Genomic DNA, 24,604 nt, shown 5'->3' with positions numbered 1-24,604 from the left:
ACACATAGCTAGACATGAGAGCCAAAAGTTTGGAATGAAAATATCGACTAAACTATTTGATATTGACATACACTTTAACAAATGGACAGTTACGTTCAGTTAACATTCCGTCGTAGCATGCTTCACCGCAGTCGCAACAGCACTCAACAGTTCCCCATTATAAGACAGTTATTGCTTAAACCGGCGCCGTTGCTTGACTTCCCTGCCGCCCCGATTCTGGCCTGCATCTGATTAATAAGGCACTCTTACGAAAATCACTTGTGTTCAAGCTGTGAGGGAAGAGCAGTGTCACACGAAACCGGCAAGAATGTGGGAGAAACAGAAAAAGGAGGCGGGGCGATGATGGCACATACACTGAAAGGAGACTTATTTGCAAATCAGCTTGTGGATGTGCAGAGTCGAAGCGGCCATCTTATAACATAATTGTACCCTATTGCATCAAACAATAATATCGACTATGAGGGCTACCTTTAACAAAAATGTTAACTTTCATCACTTCATACAATAATTATGCTATAACATGTATTGTAAACTCATATATACTGTTTTAATATTTACAACAATACAATTTCTAGATAAGGACTCGCGTATTCACTTCTTAATTATGTATACAATGTTTCTGTTCATATTTATTTTAGAGGCAGCCCTGCCACTGCTCTCATTAGCAATTACCCATAACCAAAAGACAGTCCGCACAGTTACGGGAAAACGTTACCATTCTAGTCCTTCTCCATGGCATTGTGTGCGCCGTCGCCCTGACATGACGTCATCCACTTGTAACTCGAATTGTGTTAGTGTATACTGGAGAAGGGCCTTGGATGCCTTTTTATTTTATTTTTAATTTTTCCCCCCAGTGTACTGGAGAATGGTATTGACATCTGTTGCATGAATCTAATGGGAACAAGTCTGCTCCTCGCAAGGCTCAATGTGACTTGTTTGAGCCGGAGGGAGGCTGCTGATACGAGTGGGAAGTGACCAAGGAGCCAGAAAATGACATCCCGGAGGTGAGACTGCTACATCCCAATACACACACCCTGCAGGCTCGGGCATTTAAACGTGCAACTTCCTCTCTCTTTCTGCTTATCAAGAGCATCTTATGTTTCAATGGAATGCAATCGGCAACTGGAGCAGGACACTGCAGGAGCCTCCAGTGTGTGTTCTTTATTTCAAGTTTCTATATTACTAGCTCAAGTTACTTTTTTACTGCAACCCCTACCCCACCAAGCTTTAAGCAGTTAACAAAACACTGCACGTGTTCAAAAGTAATTTCCAAGGCACGCTTTTACTTGCAAATCGTCTTATTGAAAAATGGATCTGACAGTTTGTCCAAAACGGGAACAGGGTAGGTATGCACCTAGATGGTAATAGAGTTGTGCAAGGGGAAAAGCGGGCTACATAGTTTACATGCATGCCAATACTATCCATTCCTAGGGTGGGCAAGTTTACAAAATGATTTGGCAGGACTACTTAGACGTGGAGTCCCATCAGAAATGTGTATGAGGTTCCATGTGGACTTTTTCGTGTCCATCTTTTCCCCCATCAACTTTTTTGTCACATTAGTGGCAGATGCCATTTTAACATACACACAACGCAAAAAAAGTTAAAACTGCAGGGCCTGTATGCATGCAGGGCACTAACCTGTTAAAGAGCTGTCCATGTCCTGTGGGTAAAAGACAAGCAAACCTCCTAATTTGCATATGTTTTCACACACGCAGAAGGGGCGTCAGACAGAAGAGAATTGCAAGCATCATCATCAAACTTTGATACTTAATGGCACCATGGGAAGTAACATTACAATAAGTTGCATGAGTTAGCTGAAAGACCAATAACTGTCGTGTGAAATACATGGTTGCTTATCGTATATGAACCAACTCAATTGTCCAGTACAGCAGGACTGAAGCTTTTTTATGATAGCATATAATAGTGCCACAATAACATAAGCTATGAATTGAATCACTTACAGGGACTCCGTATGTGACACAGTGAGACTAAATGATTTGCACGGGATCCCACAGTTTGCTTAAATGGTGAACACGGAATGTGGCCAACTTATGAACTTGACCACATATCTTCCCAGGTTTAGTTGATATCAATATTTTTTAAGATTTTAGTTTTGGCTTCATGTGTTTAAATACTGCTTGGTTTATAGCAATGTTTTGAAAAGAACACACATTACATCATAAACTTGACTTTCCTAATAAACTACCCTTGCACTGTATGTTCAGCAAAAATAGTTGAGTTGAGCTTTATTTTCCCCATCCTGCATGCAGGGTCACAGTAGCACGATTGAAAGAAATGTGAGCCTAAACAAATCTACCTTCGGTTCTAAAACCATAGTCGTTATTTCACACGTCATGCAGCATTATGCACCCATCCCGTTTCTCGTCACGCACGTTCACATTTCTTAAGGCACTAATGGCCCACCTGCTTCTCATCAATGTCTAATTGCTCATTATAATGCTCTGTTGGCACAGACATCTGACAGATCTGCTTTGCTGCCCTGAACTCTAACTTTCACACAAAGGTGTGAGCGGGAGCTGGAAAGTCTTTGATCAGGACTGAAGCAAATTCAGAACTTTTCCCCCTTCCCGAAGAGGATGTGTGCAGGACGCTGGACCGAACCTATCAATTTGGTACAGTCGCGCAAAATTCAGGACAGTTGGCCACCCTACCCATTCCACCTGGAGATGCTAGTCGCGTCATGATTTTAACTTTGCATTCTCCATCTTGTAGACCTGTATTTCCCTGTTTAAAAATCAAGGACTACAAGTCCCAAAATTCAAAGTTAAAACCAAGACTGGACTAGTTTCTCCTGAATGGAGTGGAATGGACAATGTTGGCATGTATGGAGTTATCTAGTATTCTCTTTCTTAGTTTTCACCCTGCACTGGCAATGTGTTGGTCTCCTGAGATGGATGTTTACAGTTGATTTAGGGCATGGTGGGGTAGCCAGTTTAGTCTCCTAGGCGTGGGTGTGATGCTGTTGTATTTCTTCTGTGCTGTGAGGAGTTATTTTCTTGGCCACACACGCCTGGAAGCAGAACTCTTAGCCGATAGGGAATCAGTGATTTTGCACAAGGTGGCTTTTGTATTGATAATCTATCAGGTTTCATGTATGTCAGCCATAACTGGATTAGTAATTGCTTGATGGTATTTCACAGAAAAACGAATTAGGTTTTCATGGACTTTAGTTTGAAGTAAGGTGATGGACAGCCAGAAACGGATGAGAGTGAGGCAGCCTCTTAAGTGATGGATGCTGTTGACACAATTACGGATTAGGTAGAGCTGCAAGGCATATGCGTATTGGTTGATCTTAGAGCGGTGGTTAGTGTGGTTGCTTTCAAATTTTGCTGATTTTTATCACCTGATTTGACCTAACCTAAACTCTTGGGCTTTTACTGCCATTGTGTGTACCAGCCTCCTGGGGGTGGCTTTGCTGGCATGCGCATTGCAATCCTTTGCTTTTTGCTCACATCCTGTGCCTGCTGCGATCCATAAGCCCACCTTGCTTTAACTTGGACCCAGCAGGTAGGGCATGTCTGAGTCTTCTGCTGACGAACATCTTATTTTCGTTTCACCATGGCAACCATCTTGGAATGATCCATCTTATGAACACTGTGCAACTTTGTAACTTATCATTTTCTTGTAACCGTTGCTAGCACCTAAATGCCTCGCGGCTTTGTTTGCTTCTCTAAATGTAAAAAATAAAATGGAAATAAATACTGTACTAACTCCGTTTGCAGCAGTCAAATGCTCCAGTGGACGTAAGAAATGTGACAACCTGGAGGAGTTGGTTGCATCCAACTCTCAAGTAGACTCCTGTTATACAGTAATGTAAACAGTTTCACCATAACCGTGCCTGGGATCTTTCAGAACGTGGCCCTGGCCATTAGGTATTTTGATGTAATATGTAGCTAACAGTTTATTTTTGCAGGGCTGCACAGATTTCTTCATGGTACAGCAGATCATGTGTGCATATCTGCTTTCCATTCTTCTCTGCTGCTTCATACATCAGTTTCAGTTTGGGGAAAATGTAGGTTATTAGTGGTTGTCAATTTGACCAAAATTAACTTGCATTTCCTTAAATTAAAGTGGCAATATTTTAAAATATTTGCAAAACTTTCTCTTAATTTAATGGCAAATTAAGTCATAATACCGGGTGGGTGAGGCGCGCACTCTGGTTGCCAGTGTTAGATACCTGCTGCATTTCAAGTTGCTGTTCTCCTCCAAGCGCTTTCATGTCTCTAACAATGCTGTCCTTTCAGGTGTTTCAAATTTTTCTCAAAAGGTCTCAAGGAATTGTGGTAGCTGTAGTCTGTTTAAGGTAACCAGGAACCAACTCCCCTTGAAAAGCACAATTCTTTCCTGGTGTGGGGAGGGGGGAAAACAATGATGTGCCTCTCCTAGGTAATACCAACAGAGAGTTTATTTTCTTCAAATGATTGCATTGCATTTTTGATGATGGAATTATGTATGATACTGGTGGCACGAGGTTGACATGGCCATTGTTTATATTAATGCATGGGCAGTCGGTAACGGTTGTATTTGACAGAAGTATAGTACTTCTTAGACTTTAAAATGTTTTTGGAACAAAAATACTACAACACTTGTCTCTCTGTATTGCATTTAAATTATAGCATGACAACTGATACAAAAAGGTTAGGGTGGAGGAAGATGGTGGCGCAAATAGCGCCCTTTGATTTAAGGCAAAGAGTATATGTATTCTCCGCTGTTGTGTATATATAGCGGCAGAAAATAAAACTTCTCAGTGCTTTGTTGGAAACCATCTTCTAGTATGACTCGCATCGAACATTCTAACTTCTCCCTGAAAAGCATTTTAAAGAACATGATATCCACGCTCTACCCGTGCGACGCGTGTCCCTCTACAGTAGTACAGGACTGTGCTCACAAATACTTTCTGAAATCGTAAACCACACTTTGCAGAAGGTGTTGCCCGGAAACCACCAAAAGGGCTTGTGTTTATAGTTCTATATAGTGCGGAAGACATATGGGTGTTTAAGCGCCGTTAGTGGAAATGGAAATCTCTCTTCCAGCTTTCACAGAACACACAATATTCCCAAACTACAGATTCAGGAAAAATAAAATAGGTGGGTCTTCAGCTGGTCTTCAGTAGGAGTCCCCTAAAATTGATTACCATAATGACTGGTTTGGGTAAATCCCAGAATATTGCGGGTAATGAACCACTTATCCTAAATCTAATAGTGGAATGTTTAATGATCCTAAGAGAACAGAACCTTCCTTAATTGTAGGAAATGTACCAATATTGGTATCTCCAATTTCTAAGAAAATCTCAAATGTGGCTGTAAATTCAGAACTGGCTCGGACTACGAGATTAATGGTTGGTAATTCTGGGCCTAGCCTTTGCAGAATAGGCTGAATACAGAGGTATGCCCATCCCACACAAATTGCCTGCAATCCGACCAGATTGGATCCTTGATTCATGCTTTCCAAAGTGGTATGATTGCAAGTGAAGTATTGATTAAAGAACTTGAGGCAAATGCGAAGATTTGCAATAATGAGACTACAAGGGGGTATTCTTGTGTAGTTAAAAGCACCAACGAGCAAGTATTTGATTCTATTCCCCCACAACTGGAATCTGGCCTTATTAGTGCATCTGAAAATTCTGGAACTGGCACTAGTGATTGTAATATTGGCGTTGTAGTACATGCTCAGGACACCCCTAAAGGACGATTGGTTATTATGATTGGGTTGGAGGGAAACGCAGAAACTCCTGCTGGTTCCTGTATCAACAGAAGATATCTACTTGAAACTATAGCCCAGATTCCGCCTTTGAGAATGTTGCCCTCAGCAGACTTTGAAAATATTGCCTTATGTTGTAAAAATAACTATAGAATGACCTGTCACGTGCCTTCGATGAGTATTTTGATATTTATTTGGGCATATCGGTCTGAGCTTTTGGACCCTGGCCTTAAATTACATACATTCAACGATGAATCTGTAGCCTCTGTATTTCTGCACTACACACCTCCAATTATTGTAACAGCTACATCATCGATGAGTGGATCTCATGGCAACATATCGGATGAAAAGTTGTGTATAACCCAACTAATGTCTGTTGCATCAAAGAACAAAGCGCTCACCTGGGTTGAACCCATGTTAAAAGCAATATTAAATAACATAGATAAAGCTCCTAATTAGCAGCAACAGACATATAGGATATCCATATATTTATGGAATTCCTGTGGCTTTAATAACATTCCTAAATGGCTATTGCAATTTACACCTTTACAAAAGCCAAGATTTCTGTTACTTCAGGAAACCATGAAGAGTGACGAATTTAGGATTGATGGTTATCTTACATATTCATCTAAGGCACTTAAGGGTAATTAGGGGAGACCGACAGGGGGTTTGGCAATTGCTATCGATAACTGTATTGATTGTGTTTCAAAGCTTGTCTATGTATCACAATATGTTATGGCGGTTGGTGTTATTTTGGACGCAAGGAAACAGAAATCACTTCTGTTGGTCAACCGTTATTGGAACCCGCAAAAAATACAGATTGATGATATGTTTAAAGAAGTGGATAAATGTTTAGAAACTGCATCTGCTAGTAAGTACTATGCAGATATTATCTTGGGTGGAGATTTTAATGCATATTGCTTTAAGAGGACAATAGGATGTCAAAAGGGTGCACTTAAGAGACTGTAAGTGTGGGTACCAAAGGGCGCAATTTATTGAAGACTGGGGATTGTGTTTTGTGGAGTGCGAAGAAAGGGATTTGAATTATACATGGTCCAGAGGCTCTTTGACATCTCTAATCGATTACTTCTGTGTGTCACATTCAATGGTAATAATGACTAAGTCAGTGATTATAAATACAATGTAATTTAGCTACCATGCACCTATCGAGCAGAGTATTGATATTCAATACTCATTACATAGAGATGTTGTACTGCTGCAACTAATGGAATGTGATTGCCCGAATATTTCGCTTAGATGGAATAAGGTGGTCACCCACAAACTAGCGAATCTTGTTGATCATAAGCTTGTGAAATTTCAAGATTTGCTATCTACCTCGGGCTTAACATTTGATAATAAAGAAATCATTAGGTCTACCATAGTAAAGAGTTCCCTACAAGAACTCACGGCAAACCAGAAGAATAAGTGAATTCCATCAAACAAGCAGTTCAATTACAAAGTTATGTTTGAAAAACGACTTAGAAATCGAGCATTAAGACTCTTCAAGAATTTGAATTTAAGAACTTCTCGATATATGACAGAAGAAAATGATCACTAATACATTTAAGAACACAATGAGAAACATAACAATCTTGACATATAATCAAGAAAACTATGAGCTCTTGAGTGCAATCTGTAGACATGATTCACAACGCATATGGCGTCTCTTAGATGATCTATTTCGACACTTAGTAGGCCATGCATGAATATAATCTCTTCAGAGGTGTGGGAAGTATATATAAGAAATACATATTCCTATCCTGTCCGTTTCATGATCTGTATCTATGATACTAATTTAGGTACTGTTGAAAAAAGAATCAATTGGTCAATACAAGACATTGAATGGGCAATTAATCAACTAAATCTCTCAAAAGCAGCAGGGCCTGATGGCATTCCGCCCTGGGCCTATAAAGCTAATCCAACTTTATGGGTTAGTAGATTAAAAATAAAATTTGATAATATCATAGCTACTTCAAAAATACCGACCTCTTGGGTGACTTCTATCATTGTGCCCATTTTTAAAAAGGGTGATCCTTGTAAACCTGAAAACTATCGACCGATTTCACTTATGGATAGTGCTGCAAAAAATGTTTCCATCTTACTTCCATCTGATTTAGAAAAATATATCTCTGCTCATGGTTCCTACTCTAAATATCGAACAGGATTCAGAAAGGGCATTGGCACAGTATTAAATGCCACTGCTCTAGCACATATACTTGCGAGTTTGAAAAAGAAAAGGAGTAGGCTCAGTATACATTGCCAGCATTGATATGCCTTTGATTCTGTTATTTGTAATGCACTATGGACAAAAATGCTTGCGCTTGGAATACCTCGACACTTAATGTACTGGATTGTCCAATTACATACAGATACATCATACATGATTAGACTATCACTCGAAGGTGCGCTAACGAAAGCAGTTTTAACACACCTGGTAGTAAAACAGGGTTGCAATTTAGCTGCCCTATTGTTTAATCGGTATTTAAGTGACATCGATGAATTATGGTTGGATCATAGGGTGTCGACAGCAAGGTGTGGTCAGTTGAGTCTACACTGGCTAGCCTTTGCTGATGATGTAATCTTACTTGACGCTACTCCTTCAGGTAAAACTTGAACTATTTGAACAGTTTGCTTATGAACACAATCTGAAACCAAATCCAGCAAAAACGGCAATGATGGTTTTCAGTACTTTAAATAAATCTAAGCGCTATAGCTGGAGACTGAATGACACTTGCATTGCTCCAATAGACGAGGTGACATATCTCGGTTATACTGTTTCCATGAGTTCATCAAATGAGTTATGGCTTAAAAGGATAAGGATAAAAACAAGACCTTTGGTGAATCAAATGAAGTTTATCTTTGCAAAATATTGTGCATTTTCACTGCAACCACTGCTCATGTTTCTTAATTTAAAGGTTGAGCAAATAATTCTTTATGCTCTTGATATATGCCTTAATGATCTAGGCAAACACCTCGATGTGATACAGGGTACTTGTTGAAAGCTGCGTTGCGCCTCTCACCGTCCATTTCGAGTTGCATAATTAGGCATGAATTCGGTTTGATCTCACTCTCGTGCAGAAAAAAATGGCGAGATCTTACTAACTACTTAAAGATGTTAGTTCCTATGAAGAATTCCGACTATCAGGACTTCCATGTAATCATCAATGGGGAAAGTTATGGTTCAATTATGAAATTTCAAAAGAAAATGTACAAAGTTTTGTCAGAACTGCACTCGAGTGCTGAAGATTTATCTCAACGACCAGTGTTTGTTAAGAAAAAATTATTTGAGTCTGACTGGTGCAACACATTGGAATCCACGAAGTGTTATTCTACATATGTTGAGTATGCATTATTCCCTAAGAAGAGGGATTTACACGGCACATATATTGCAATGTTTCCGTGCAATAATGCCTGCTCTCAATATATGCGCTTTAGGTCGCTCCGTTGGGCTGCCTAAATCCTGCATAATCCTGCTGTTTCCTCAGATCTCACATTGACCTGAAGCACATACGATTTGAAGGCGAACGTACACGCACTGTCTCCCCGAAATCCCGACGAAAATCGGACCTGTGTAAGGTCTCCCCGACCGTCGGAAAGACCTGCCGGAGACCGCGTGGCAAGGCCGGCGCGAGGGAAGCGCTGGACGCTGCCACCAACTGTGCCCCGGAACAGCTGCCTTGGGACCAGAGACGCTGACCATCTAAGAAAGAGGTGAGGACGGCCCAAGAGCCGCAGACTTCATTGGACCCGCTGGTCCCTAACACCGAGGGGTGCCTAACCAGATCCCGGGCTCTGTCACTCACCCCCCCACCACACAACACCTGCACAACACCCTGCGCAGGCTCTCCCTGCCCGGCACCCAACGTGTGCGCTGTGTGCGAGCGGCTGGGTGGCCTGGGTCGAGGGGTGCCCGCGGGAGACAACAAGAAGTGTGGGGAAGGGGCGCCCAGAGGAAAGCACACACAGCGGCTGGGAGGGGCAGAAGGGTCCACCCGGATTACGGACCGAAGTACCTCAAACCTGACCGCACTGCTAAATTGAGGCACAGCGATCCACAGATCATCAAACAAGACGTGGGTCATCCTGCAGGAAACCAAAGGCAGGTCCACCACACGAGCACGTACAAATAAGGACCTGGTGAGACCCTAACCAAAATCTGTACAACTGGCCTGCCACCTCCCACAGGCACCTCGAGGGAGGGGACAGGCTACACCACCTTGGGGCGCCTCGCCTAGCAAAAGGCCCCCCCCGAAGGAAGCGAGGAAATGAGGAGCGCCACATACATGACCCCAGCATAGGGAAAACCCCAAAGGGCACCACTACATGCCAACCCGCCTTGGGACAGAACCACCTAACAGAACCATAGCACGGGGGCTCAAAGGGAAGGACCTAAGGACCATTCTAATGCCCACGTGAAGCATGCAAAGGAGAACAATCAAGGGGAGAGGACCCATACCACGCCAACGAGATTGGGTGTACACCCGAACAGGGAACCCCGGTAAGAACCCCATCCCACACGAGGTGAAGCTCGGACACGCCCAGTGAGGTCTGCGACCCCACAGAGGGACCCTAAAGGCAGGGGTACTGAAAGGGAGAGGCTGATCAGACAGTTGCACGGGCAAAACAAGGGTGAGGCCCACACGCAGCACCCACCCACCGATAGCCCACGGGAGGACACAAAAGCACCACGAAACTAAGGGAGAGGGAACATCCTGCAGGATAAGCTCTGGCCGAAAGAGCCACACCTGCACCCAGAGTCACCCCACAGGGCCAGAATGGGAAAGGATCTGCCCCGCAGGGGAACGACTCAGAACAAAATAGACAAGTATACGATGAGCACCCCAGCAAATCTCCTGGGACCAATTAACGGGGTGGAAGTAGAGGCATCGAATGGGGTGCGGCCCAAATGCTGTCACTCACCGACATCATGGCAGCAATCAACGACTCTAGAACCTCGGTTGAGACAAAAATAGATGGCCTGGCCTCTGAGGTGCCCTTTGTGAGGCAAGACTTAAGGAACCTAACTACCAGGGTCAGGGAGGCAGAACAACGAATATCTGACACCGAAGACACCGTTAAAAACCTGGGCGGCCGCCTCAAACAAATGGAACAGAAAATCAGTATGCTGGAAAATAGAGCCAAAGACAGCAATGGTAGGTCCCGCCGAAACAACCTCCACATACTCAGCCTCCCCGAAAAAGAGAGGGGCCCTCCATAGAACTCTTCCTGGAAGAATGGCTAACAGACTTGATGGCTCCCAAGCAACTCTCCAAATTTTTCTCAATAGAAAGAGCACACAGGGTTCCGACGGGCAGACCAGTCCCGGGGCCCCCCCCGCGAACTGTGAATGCAAAACTTCTGAATTATAGGGATCGAGACACACTACTGCATATGGCGAGGGTGACTGGCCCCATCACTTACAATGGCAACCGGATTGGGTTCTTCCCCGATTACACGAGGGAGGTCCAGAAGTCGCGACAATCCTATGATGATATCAAAAAGAAACTGACACCCCTGGGCATCAAGTATGCACTCTTCTTACCGGCAACCTTCAAAGTGTACCACAACGGCAAGGTTCATGTGTTCTATAATCCCAGCGATGCCTGGGAATGGTTGGAAACACACGTCCTCTCTACCCCACGCCCAGACTGATCGAGCGGAAACACACCCCGCAAGAACGACGGAGGCAATGACCACCACCCTGGGCAGACCACCCAAGCACTCAGGGAAGCAGGGAAACCCGGACCTCCGGTCGACATGGGACCTACCTGAAATCGGGCAAATACTGGGAGACAAAAGAAACAGTATGAGACCTTTGAAGCCAGCGGCCCCGTAGGGGAAGTGGAGAAAGTGAACAACCAACACCCCCGCAACCCTATGGGGGAGCTTTCACCATTAGTTCCATTTACGTTCTGTGGTCATTTCTAGCCACATGAGTTGGGAGAAGGGGTCCTCCTGACCCTTCCCGAGTTGGGGTTTGCCCCTCTAATAGTTTGAATGGTTAGGGGAACAGGTACTTGTGCATGGTGGGTGGATTTCAGGGGGGGAGTGGAAAGGCCTAATGTCACAAGTATCACCAATAAAGGTCAGTGAAACAAACGACCAGAGACCCCCTTGCACAAGATATGGGAGGGACCGAAACATCCCCCCCACTGGCCCGCACGTACACATCCATACAGACACGGGCTACGGTTTACGGGTTGGGGTTCTAGAGTTTGCACAAGGAGTACACATCACTGATCACACAGCGAGAGCAGCAGATGGGCTCATGGCGTCCACCGCACCTCAAGACGGCCGACAAGATGGGAACCACATCACATCCTCCCACACAACCCCAAACCAAGACTCACGCGGACGTAACACAAAGGAGACAAATGTCCCTGTTGACTTGGAACGTGAACGGCTTGGGGTCAGGTATAAAGCGTAAACTGGTACTCCAATACCTCAACCGCCACTCACCAGACATTGCGTTCATAAGAGAAACCCACCTGATCGGTACCAATAGCGGGCTCTTCAGGAAATCTAATTACCCACACACATACCTTGCTGGGTTTTCCAGAGGCTCTAGGGGAGTCATGATCTCTTACACAAAAGAATTCCATTTAATGCAAGAAAGGTCAAAGCGGATCCTCGGGGCAGGTTTGTGATGGTATTGGGGGAATTGCGGGGAGAGGCCTGGGGCCTCATTGCAGTGCATGCACCTCCCACGCTCACAGCGGAACTCCTTGCCGAGCACCAAGATATAATGCTGGATGAACGAGCGGATTGATGGGCAATAGGGGGGGACTTTAATGAAGTCATGGAGATAGCCAGGGACAGAACACACGTGGGCAACAGGGCGATGGATACCCCGACCAAGTTCCGCACTTTTGCCGAAGCAATGGGGCTATCCGATATGTGGAGGGCAACCCACCCAACGGACCGGGGCTACTCGTTTTATTCCAACGTACACCGGTCCCTATCCAGACTGGATTACATCCTTACCCTTAAAAACATGGCCCACCGACTATTATCCGCAGAATTCCTGGCGAGAGGGATCTCCGATCACTCCCCCCTGTTGGTTAAACTCAAGGGTCTAACACCAAAACAGGAACCCACCTGGTGCCTGAGCGCCTATTATTTAGGGATACCCGAAATACTGGAGGGGCTCTCGAACAAAACGTCAGAATACTTTGACCTAAATAAGGAAGCAGTGGATTGCCCAATAATAAGGCGGAAGGCATACAAGACAGTTACAAGGGGGGAAGCAATATCATTGGTGGCAGCTCACTGCAAACAGCACAACGAGGCAATCTCCGAAGCAGAGGCCCAAGTAACCAGGCGGGAGGAACAATTACTCGAGGAGGGAACCCAGGAGCCGCATGATGCCTTAGTAACAGCCCAAGCAATCCTGAAAGACAGGGCTTAGATAATGCCCGAACCGCCCAGTGGCTGGTCCGGAGCCAGATATATGAGAGGGGGGGACAAAGCCACCAAAACACTAGCCTGGCTAGAGCGAAGGGAGCAGAGCAAAGGACAAGTACGGGCCAATCGAACCCAGGAAGGGGATATGCTAACGGGGGACACTGAGATAGCAGGGGCCTTTGCAAAATACTACAGCGAACTATATTCTCCACCGATACAAGAACCCCCCAACAAACACCCCAAACTTCCTAGACTCGATCACGATCCCCCGACTTTCTGAACCACTGATAGAACAGCTAGACACAGTCATCACCGAAAGACGAGGTTGGGGAAGCCCTTTCACAACTACAGACAGGGAAGACCCCTGCCCCCAATGGGTTCCCGGTGGAACTGTGGAAAAGACTGAGTGGAACGACAATGAAATATATGCACAGCATGTTCCTCCGCAGCAGGGAACAGGGCACCCTCCCACCGGACCTCTGGAAAACAACAATAGTGGTGATCCCCAAAGCAGGGAAACCCCCAGAGCAATGCGCCTCTTACAGGCCCATTTCTCTAATAAATGGAGAGGCTAAAATACTAGCTAGAGTCCTCGCAAATAGACTGCTGGGGGTCATTGGATCTTTAATCCACCCAGATCAGTGTGGATTTATGACCGGTAAGTCCACACGAATGAACCTCCGCAGAGTCCAGATTGCCCTCGGCCGGGCAGACAAGATTCCATCCCCGCTGGGACTCCTCGCAGTGGATTTTGATAAGGCCTTGGATTCAGTGGGATGGGACGCCCTGTGGGCCATAATGGAACGCATGGGTTTCGGACAACATTTCATGTCATGGGTCAAACTTTTACTCCCTCCCCGAGGCTTACGTAAGAGTCAGCGGGAAAGCATCTGTCACATTCCCGCTGAGTAGGGGGACTAGGCAGAGATGCCCCTTCTCCTCCCTATTGTTTCTCCTCGCCATCGAGCCCCTGGCAATCCGACTAAGAACTGATACAAAATGGGCAGGATTTGCCTGGCCAAGGGGCGGGGAGGAACATGTCTCGCTGTACGCGGATGACCTCCTGTTATATCTGAGCAACCCAATAACCTCCTGCCCGATTGTGACCAGAACCCTGGAGGAATACCAACACTTCATGGACTCCGGGTCAACACACAAAAAACAATTTACTTCCTGGTACAAGGGGGGGGAGAAGCAATCCCAGATTCCTGCCCATACTCGGTTTCGATACTGGGCTTCACCTATTTGGGCATACAAATTAACAGGACACAGGAGGACTTCCCCAAACTGAACCTGCACCTGGTAAAACTGGCATTCCCTCCCACTCTCACTACTCGGGAGGGCGGCACTATTTAAGATGCTGGCACTCCCGAGATTCCTGTACATCCTCCAAAATGCCCCGCTCCCCATCCCGGCCACAATATTTGCAGACATCAACCGGACCCTTCGTACACTACTCTGGGGAGGGAAACAGCCATGCATTGCTTTAAACACGCTTTACCGCTCAGTGTGGGAGGGGGGTATCGGACTGCCCAACATTTGCACATACTACTGAGCTGCACAGGTTGGGGTGGCAAATTAATGGCTACATGGGGACCCGCTGCTCCCACATATCCGGGTGGAGACGGGGGACACCGGCCTCCTACCCCCCCTGCACATACTATACGATAGCCCAAAGAACCTAAGGGCAGCACTGAGTGGATCCCGCCACATCCATCAAGTCTGGAGGGAAATGCATAAATACATTGGCTGGGAAGGCAGACCAACCTCGATCCAACCCCTCTGGCGTAACACACACCTCCCCGAAATCCAAAAAATGGGCCACTTTGAAACCTGGGAAAGGAAAGGGATATCCACACTGGCGGACATCGTCCAGGAGGGGTGACTGATAGACTTTGAAACCCTACGAACGAAACACGGGCTGTCACCCATGGACTGCTTTAGATACCTGCAACTCACGCACGTCATTAATACCCAATTCCCGAACCTGGCCGACATACCCACCTGCTCTCCCTTGGAAACAAACATACTCCCACAACGTATCCCTCACAAGGTAACCTCCACCCTCTATCAGGCAATCAACTCCTTCGGATCGGAGGACCTCGTCAACCTCAGGGGTAAATGGGAACAAGACCTGGGGCCACTGGAGGCAGAGGAGTGGGTGGAAGCCCTGATGTCCCCAAGGGAAATAGGTATTGACGCCAAACTCGGGCTGATACAGCTTCGAATCCTACACAGGTCCTACTACTCCAGAACGCACATGGCCAGCTGGGGGAAAGAGGGCGATACAGAATGCCGCTGATGCAAAAGGGCGGAGGGCACCTTCTACCACATGATATGAGAATGTGGGGCGCTGCAGGAGTTTTGGACAGCATGTTTACTCCACCTCTCCAGAAAACTACAATCCCGCGGGACCCCAAACTTATCCTGCTGGGTATAGGAGGCAAAACTGACCTCAACAAATACGAAAGTACATTTCTGGGGGTGGCATTTGGAGTGGGAAGAGACTAACGGCAGCCACCTGGGGCTCGGGAGACATGATAAACATTGACAGATGGTCCAATGAAATGGACAGGTGCGCCTCCCTGGAAAAACAAATTTATAATGCAAGGGGGTCCCCCCGTAAGTCCCAGAAAATATGGGGGAAATGGGAAGTATAAAACATCAAATCCAAGAACAGGGGAGAGCTGAGGTGCCCAGTGCATCTGCCGGGTGGGTGGTGCGATCTCTCCGCCCCCATCATGTCACTTAACCATCAAAGGCTATGTTGTGTTCTGCTATTTATCGCGACCTCAATGACAGGTCTCCTAATGTCACTGTGTACTAATGCTGTTGTGCTTTTTCTTGTTTTTTGTTTAACAAAACCTAATAAAAAGAATTTAAAAAAAATATATGCGCTTTAGACCAAACTAATATCGCACCAGGGAAAGGGTTAAGCACTGGGAGAATTCTTCGGGCAAAAAATGGGATGGCTCATGTCTATTTCCTGGGTGTGCTGAAACAAATGAAACACTCAAGCATCTTGTAATTGAATGTATTCACTTTAAGGTAGCTAGAACAACTTATTTGATGAAATTTGTCTATATTGATTTTGCTGATGCAACTGATTTTTATGGAGTAGGTTGTTGGTGGGAATACACATCCCATTGATTTTTGCATTAGTGCGACTATTGAAAATAATCGAGGATGAATTAGTAAAATTCGATTTAGGCTGTGAATAACTCTGTAAAATATGTCTTGATTAGATGTCTAGTTTATTTTCCTGCACCTTAACGATTCTATTGTTTTCATAGAAATGAGTTTGTGATTTTTGTTTTAGAGATTTATAATTATAATTTAAAATTGTAAATAGTATGTTATAAAATAATAATGTGATAATTCTGATGAATTTTTTGTAAAGGTTTTTTATCCAAAAAAATAAAATAAAGAAATAAGGGCATACATAATGTGTGAGAGGATATCAGCAGGCTCAGGCATAAGACTGTCGGCATGTATGTGTATATAACACAGTGATTAAATACTGTACAGGCGAATGCAATCTGGCACATAAGGCTAATCGGTATACAACAAATAAGTATAGTATGGCGCAAGCGTTGCTTGGCTACCTGCCTAATCGTTAGTATCTGTTATCAATATGATACAAGCAAAGGGGAAAGATACTCGGCTAGCTATGGCATGGGTCTGGCCTGAGGTCAACACGTTAAAAACATTGCAGTTAGATGTAATTTACATAGCAGTAAGAAGCAAGTCGTAACAGGGCTGCTGTATAATGAAAATTAGTTACTGTATTAAGCTTGACAGGTTTAGAGAAAAATGCTCAGAATATAATGCAGATTGAGATTAGACTAAAGAGGGAGCATAGGCAGTTAATCACATGATATGCGTGCACATTAGATACCAAAGTACATCTAGGTAGAAGAGTCAGTAAGGTGAGGGGGGCACTGCTGTTATTTACCAATCTTAATGGCTAGTAATGTGGAGTATAGGCTTGGTACGTAGCTACGAGCTTAAGAACGGGCAGACAAACTGAAGTTCAGAACCGGAGGGGCTGCACAGTGATAAAGTTACTTCCACTACTTGTACAATGGTACTGCGCGAGCACTGTTCAGGAGTTTAAAAAATGTTCACTGCATAATTGTCATTGTTGAGTAGGTAAGGCTGTGAGGTACGTAATGGGCATTAGTAGCGATGAAGGTCATGGGTGAGCCATACGGGTCTGTGCTCCTTACCTTAGGGTAAGTGGTAAGATTGATGGCACGTAAGATTTGAACAATGAGGGAACAAGATGAGACAGCCCTAGCGCAGACAGAGTATGGACAAGGCCTTTTTCTTTGGCCTTCTGCAGGCCTGCTTCCGCCTGCAGGCACTACTGACAATAGGGTACTAATAATGCCTGGTTGATTGATTTATTGTACCAGGTGAAATAGGCAGACCAATGACCACCAGACACCTTAGACTTTCTTTGTTCCAAAGCCCCGCGCAAGACAAAAAGATGATCTGCATCAAATGAGCCCTCAAGTGGCCACTGAAACTCCTTTTGAACCTTAGTCAAAAAATTCAAATCTTTCAAATATTTACAGGAGAACGCCCCATATGTTGAAAACATGAAAAAGGCATTGGACCTTACTGCAGGTGCAAGTCCATCGCTAAGTCTAGGAATTAAGAGCAGGGAGACACAAAGGGAGCTAGGCCAGCAGGCAGTGCGGGTCAAGAGCGGTGATGCGAACAACCACCCGGCAATTGGTATTTACTACTGGTGACGACCGCGTATAGCCAAATCGGAGAGGTGGTACAGATGGGGAAATGGGAGCAAGCAAGGATTGACGGAGGTTGCGGAATATAAAGATAAAGTAAGACACAAGATGTACTAGAGGAGAAACGCCTCCGGTTTAGCTCAGCAATAACATTTGGTACTTGACTCCCGAAAGGCCAAACCCATCAGCATCGCTCCTTCAGTTGAAACAAGAACACATTTATAGACCGCAAAGCTCTGAGTGTTGTAGTAGATAATTTAATTAGGCGGGGGGAACCAATCACAAAAATGTTGTAATAACTTGTTCTTTCTGTCAATCAATGCCACTTCCGAGCATGGTAGTAAAGCATGTATGTATGTCTGTGCACTCATTTGTCTGTAGCATGAAAAGGGTGCTGGTGATCAGTAGCACAAAATCTTGACAATGCCCACAAATCAAGAAATAAAACACAAAGTCAATTCAGCACCCAAAAATCATAATGATAAGTAACCCCAAGGAAATATGGAAATCCCATGACAAGGCAGGTCTGCAGGCAGCAATTTGAAGACGTCTGTAGTAGGCCAAGGATATATGTGCTAATGGTGTACTGCAGTGACCTTTTTGATTGAGTGGCAAAGGCAAGCCACAGCGTAGAGAAAGTAAAAAAAAAAATAACACAGTGGCACAGGACAAACTTAAGGCAACTGAATCGGCTGTGACCATAGAAACGGCAGCCCCAGGAATGCACAATAATCTTACAGCGACGGCTCGCTGGGAAATAAATCTTAATAGACAACAAAGGGTAAATGTATCGGAACATGCGACCAATCCTGGGGTCCATGCGACAACACACCTGGATCCCCAATCTGTACACCCACCCAGGTCACAAATCGTGGTTATGTGGTATTGCACAATAACCACGGGTGCAGTGACTCTGAAACACTCAATCTGGAGACGTTAGCATGTCCCATTAGTTTGCAAACACCAGAAATAGACTGTGAAGTCGCACGTGGGCCTGAATCACAAAAAACACAATGAGAATCAAAACCTCATCTTCAAACAATGTGGGAAGCAAAATGAACAGCAACCTAAATGGCAAAACCTAACATAATACAAAAAGAAATAGAAATCAAAACATCAAACATGCGATCAAAAATGATCATCAGCAGAAGTCATTTTAAAATACCACGACAAATCGTCAGTAACACGTATAAAGATGAACCGCAGCAGCAGAAGCCATTTTAAAATAACGGGATAAATAGACATTAACACGTATAAAAATTAACATTAGCAGAAGCCGTTTTAACAGAACACAACAAATGAACAGTAACAACATGTAAAAGCTGTTTGCAAGAACGACCCTCTAAAATATGCAGATCCTCATTGTGGGAAGAGCGGGAGTCTGTGAACTACGATATACAGATGAAAACTATCGAATAGAACTACAGAAGGACTGCAATCTGATGTGGGCTATGGCAGGCACCCTGCCAGGATGCCAGTGCTTCCGCGTCTGCAGAGTGCTGCTGTGAAAACATACCATGAGTGGGAAATGTAACTGTTTTTAACTTGACTGCCAATTCCGGTGTACACATACTTGTAATCATATAGGTCCCTCAGCGGTAGCACCAAAAATACCTACGCACAGGAAAGTCTGCAGCACTAATTCACTCATGGGGACTCAATTTGGCAGCGAATACATGACATGGCAAATCAACTTTTAGTCAAAATATAGTGCAATGCCCGGAAAAACAAAGGGACCGCAAATACGCAGAAGGAAGGTTGTATTTACTGCTCAGCCAGACAGGGAATAGGCTCACAGCCTTGCATTGTGCTGGAGATGCTCCGTGGCCCACCTCTTGGCCATACCGCCGATTTGGCAACTTCTCAGTCAACAGGTGTGCCACACTTATAAAAGCGACCTCTGGTATGTTGAGGGCCTTGTGTTACTCGGCCTTGCGTTTGAGGGCACCCTCATAGAAATTTCCTGTGCAGTTAGGCCATATACATGGGCACTATTCTGTGGTAGTGTAAGGGTGTCCCTTATTACGCTCACACCAGAATCAATACACCCCTCTAGGGAAATAAGGCCAAAAGTCTATCTTGTAAGGATAAAAAGTTTAATCTGACAAAAATGAGGATGGTAGCAAAGGACTCTGCTGCCTGAACGTTCTAAATCCTATCATTGATACGTTACTTTCTCCTGCCAAAGTGGTCCCAGGCAGGAGTTTATATAGTCCGGTCTTGCCGTAGTACGGGCTATGGCTTCATCCCAATCCATCCTTCTTCCATACAAGGGATGCTCCAAAGCCTTCCTTTCTTCATTGTGAGCGGTTTCTGTCAGAACATGCTGCTCTACATTTTGCTAGCTGATGTAAGAATACACTGTAGCTCATGCTTCCCTTCATTTTGCTACCTATGAACATGTTCTGTACAAAAATTTTTCTAGTCATGCTCTCCATATTCCAGTCATTCTATTAATGTTATCTGGACCCTGTAGGTTCTCCCACACTTAATACTCATAATACGTCCCATTTTTGCATTTTGTCGCACAAGCATGTACATCCTCTATTCTTAGCCTGCATGGACCCTTGGCGGACAGTAGACAGCTGGTGAGTCACTTTGTGTGCTGCCAGTGCTTGGCTCTAGTAACGAACCACTGTGGAAGCCTGTAGTCTATTTTTAGCACAAGTCACATTCTTCCTGGAAGGGGGAGGGTGAGTTTGCATCTACCATACTAAGATCTTTACAAATGCATAGGATCTCACATTGCAAATCTATTCAGCTAATAGTCAAATGCTCCTTATATTTAAACAATAACTGCCTTCTTGAGTCCCTGCCCATGTCTGTGTATGTGATCATATCTGCATGAGAGAGCCTTCCCAGTGCCCCTCATACCCCATGGTCCCTTACAGCGCCTAAAAAAGATCTTGCCTATTTCTAAAGCGCTTGGGGGTGCGGGAAGACCCTAGTTCCTTCCCAACAGTAGCCAAGGTTGGTCACCTCGGCATCAGGCTCAGGTGGCAGCAATAAGGAGATGAGAAACCGGAGTGGTGAATTAAAGCAAGCTTCTTGTATTAGATAGAAAATAAACAGCATACAGAGAAATTATCAGTGGAGAAGCAGGAAAATACAGGACAAGTGGCAGGCAGTCGGCACTCTGAGCTCTCAAGACAGACCTTAGAGCGCAAGTTATATACCATATCATATGCATTCAGGCCTTGCAAATTCGTAAAAATAACACTAGACCTGCAGGGTGAGTTCATTAATGTACATACTTGACCTAAGAGAAATTCACTTGCCCCATGGTAACAGGTGACAAAATATTTACCTCTGGTTTCTAAAAAAACGTTGCTCGTCACCAAAAGCACACTTCATATTCGGTGCAATGCTGCCATCTGAAGGCTAGCCATGCACAGTGAAACCTTTATTTGCCATTTACTGGCAACAACGTTTGTTTTTAGTAAATGTCCCAAAAAGTTTCAAACATCCCCATACTTGCCAGCAAGGTCGAGTATCCTGCAAATGGTACTCGCCCTTCAAAAAAATCCTCGTCAATGCATGTGGGCTAGTAGATTGATTTTGCAAGCCCTAACATTCACTAATATATTATAGCATTTGCACAATGGTGCGAGGTACTTGGCATGAAATTGCAGATGTGTGGCAATAGCTGTCAGCATCTCACTTGTGACCTTGTAATGAAGCCTTGCGGGACATTGGCTGGGTACATCGTGTTGTCCTATGGATAAGCAGTATTTGCAGAAACACCATTGTTCTCTACCATAGCTGGTGCTCATGCTATACTTGTAGTGAGCAAACGGAAGAGATGGTCTGAAGTGTCCCACTGCCTTGTTACGAGGTCTTGGTGCAATCAGCACCCGGTGGGTTTTAAAAATGGCAGAGGGAAAGTCAAAATAGAGGATCTGTGGCCTAAATGTATGAGCGAGCATTATGTAGGATACCATAACATAACAAAACATAGCATAAAAATCCTGACACATCAGCCTAAACATTCTCAGTCACTCCCTCTGCTATGATTTGGAAGCCTTTGTTGGGTGGGAGGCCTGTAGAGAGCGGCATACCCTACACACACACCACAGGTCTGGGGGCTAGAAGGGAGAAAGTTACGCAGTAGGAGAAATAGGATCTGAGCAAGCGGTTTAGGGTGAGTCACAAGGAGAAAAATACGATATTTGCATTTATTGCTCCTGCCCTTATCCATGGAGTACTGCAAGTTATGCTCTGCGTGATAATCTGTGCATCGATCTGCTGCTTACATCCGTGATGGTTGGAGGGCTGCAAGGCCCCGTTACCAGAATACACTGATGCCCTGCCCTGAGTTTGTTCTACATTGTCTGGAGCTGACGTAAACCCTGTCATAATCTGCTTCCATACAGCTGATTATATGAGCAACTGGTGCATTGAAGGGCTTCTCTGGGGCAAATCCCCATGAATACACCATCAACAAGACATAATTTCAAACAGCAGTTTCTGCTGCAAGTGCAAGCACTACAGAATTAGAAGTGTCCTTGGATTCATTCTGACACAAGTTCAAACTCAAATGTGAGTGAAATAAAATGTCTACAAAACGGTATACAATCACATAAAATACTTCCCTGCATACAGTCTCAATGAATACTGTGGCAGAAGCTTGCTATTGGATCCTTAGAAGGTCCTGGTCATTTTCTTAACACCGGGTAGCTGCTGATCTCTGTTTTGCTGGGATAAAATGCATCAGTCTGACCCTTGCTGTTCGTGGATTAGGAACCCTGCAGTTTGCATTCTGCATGTCATCTTACAGAGGAGGTAAAATTTGTATCAGTGATTTCAGGATAATAACACTTCTAACTTGGAGTGCTCTACTACCCCCATTTATACAACCCCACAGTTCAGGGCAAAGAACAGACAGTGATGTATTACAGAAATCAAAATTTATTTAAAAAAGTTATTTTCAGACAACTGGATCTGCAGCTAATGCTGGATCCCACTGCAATATGGAATGTATATAAAACAGTTATTTAAACCAAAATAAAATGTTACCTGCCTATAATCTCGCTATTATAAGTTCACCAAGGCATCTATTTCAATCGCAGTCTTCCCCTAAATATTATGATAATTTAAAAGACACTAGACATACTAATATTCTACTTAACAAGGGTTTCTCTATGAACATTACTAACATTTCAATGATAATGCAATTATCGTTGAAGCATTTTATTTTCTCACCAGCATGAAGACAAGTGTGGTGCTAGAGAAATTGACATCAATTACATTCAAAATATCTGTGTGTGTTTCTCTTGCAAAACTTAGATATTTTCTTTTCAATATATATATAAACATGCACAATTTTAAAGGAGCTTGCATGTGATGGGTTCAGTCCCTTTTAGCTTTCTAGGCTGCGGATGTCCTATTGTCCAGTAACAAATGTTTAATTGGAGACTCCCCTTCTCTCCCACATTACACCTGACTCTGCTTATGCATTGAAGACCAGGGGAAAGCAGAGGATTTGCACTTTTCACAGTTAATATAATTTTTTCAGCATGTATTTCATCGCTCAAACATCCAGAATACACTATGGCCTAGACTGGCTGCATCAAAGCCTATCGTCACAGGCAATCACACTTAACATTGCACTATGCTTTTCAAAGGAAAGGCAGCGAGTGGAATGCACTCCAGAGGGCAGCTGCAACAGGAGAAAAATATCCTTGCAGCAATTAAGTGGAGAAAACACCTCGGTATTTCCTGGCAGCACGTTTTCTTTATTAATATAAATGTATTAGGAAAGGAAACCAAAAAAGAACGACGCATTTCGCGGTACGCAAACCGCTTGATCACGTAGGTTTACAAACAACACAGATGATGGACTGCAATTTATCCCCTAACAACTCTCTGATTGCGCATAGAGAGTGTCTACCTGCTAGAAGCCACTAATTCAACATGTTTTGCAAGGCAGCCATCTTGGAACAATTGAGTGGTATATGTTACTCATAGGAGAATACAGACAACTTCCTCTAACATATACGACATGGATGACAGTATTAACATGATTTAAAATGCATTCATATTTTCAAAATCCATGCTGAAAGGGCAAAAAATAATGCCACTTAAAATAAAGCAGTTACACAAAGAAACCATTTGTTTCTCAAATTCCGTTTTTTTGTGTGCCCATAATCCGTTGACATTGCATAAAAGGAGGAAGTAATCAAATATTGCTCCTGGCTGTCTAGTGACAATCAAAAGCAATAGTAGCCTTTACAGGGTGGAGATCGGCTCATATGCCTTTTGACCTGCTCAAACATGGATGTGCTTCACTATATGTGTGATGCTGTGATTGCGTATAACATACAGCAGGCTTGGATAATACTTAAACGGAATGCATGTAGGCAATAATACCTATTTGTTGGGGTTTGTGCAAAAATGCAAAAGATAAAGATTTTGGATTTATGTGCAAATAGCATTTTAGCAGCAAAAATATATATTTACATAACAGCAATTGAATAAAGTGCATAGTGCTCTCCGTCCATGCATGTACCTCGCCTATGAATATAAGGCTCTGTAGTCAGTAATTTAGTATATGGATTTTAGTATCCTATTTATATAAAGTAAAGAATATCTCTATTAATTTATATTTCTCACAGAGTCTGAGGTAAATGGATGGGCTACTAATGTGTTTTTTTATAAGAAAACTAGTGCGGAAAAAGTTTTCCTTTTGTAAAGTGCAAAGTGCGTACAAATATTGCTTGATTGTA

General features: G+C 44.1%; 1 protein-coding gene across 1 annotated transcript in view; it reads left to right on the top strand.

The window, feature by feature from the left end:
- The first annotated feature begins 754 nt into the window (after positions 1-754).
- The window catches only part of PTPN11 (protein tyrosine phosphatase non-receptor type 11), a 1,257,273-nt gene continuing 1,233,423 nt past the window's right edge, over positions 755-24,604 (top strand). The window contains exon 1 of the mRNA XM_069619490.1: positions 755-1,004. Within this exon, the coding sequence (XP_069475591.1) occupies positions 991-1,004 (14 nt within the window). The 5' untranslated portion in view covers positions 755-990. The remainder of the gene's footprint in view (positions 1,005-24,604) is intronic.

This window comes from Ambystoma mexicanum, chromosome 10 (genome assembly GCF_040938575.1).
Source record: "Ambystoma mexicanum isolate Mex_15411 chromosome 10, UKY_AmexF1_1, whole genome shotgun sequence".
Lineage (NCBI taxonomy): Eukaryota > Metazoa > Chordata > Amphibia > Caudata > Ambystomatidae > Ambystoma > Ambystoma mexicanum.
This window is presented reverse-complemented; position numbering and strand designations above follow the sequence as displayed.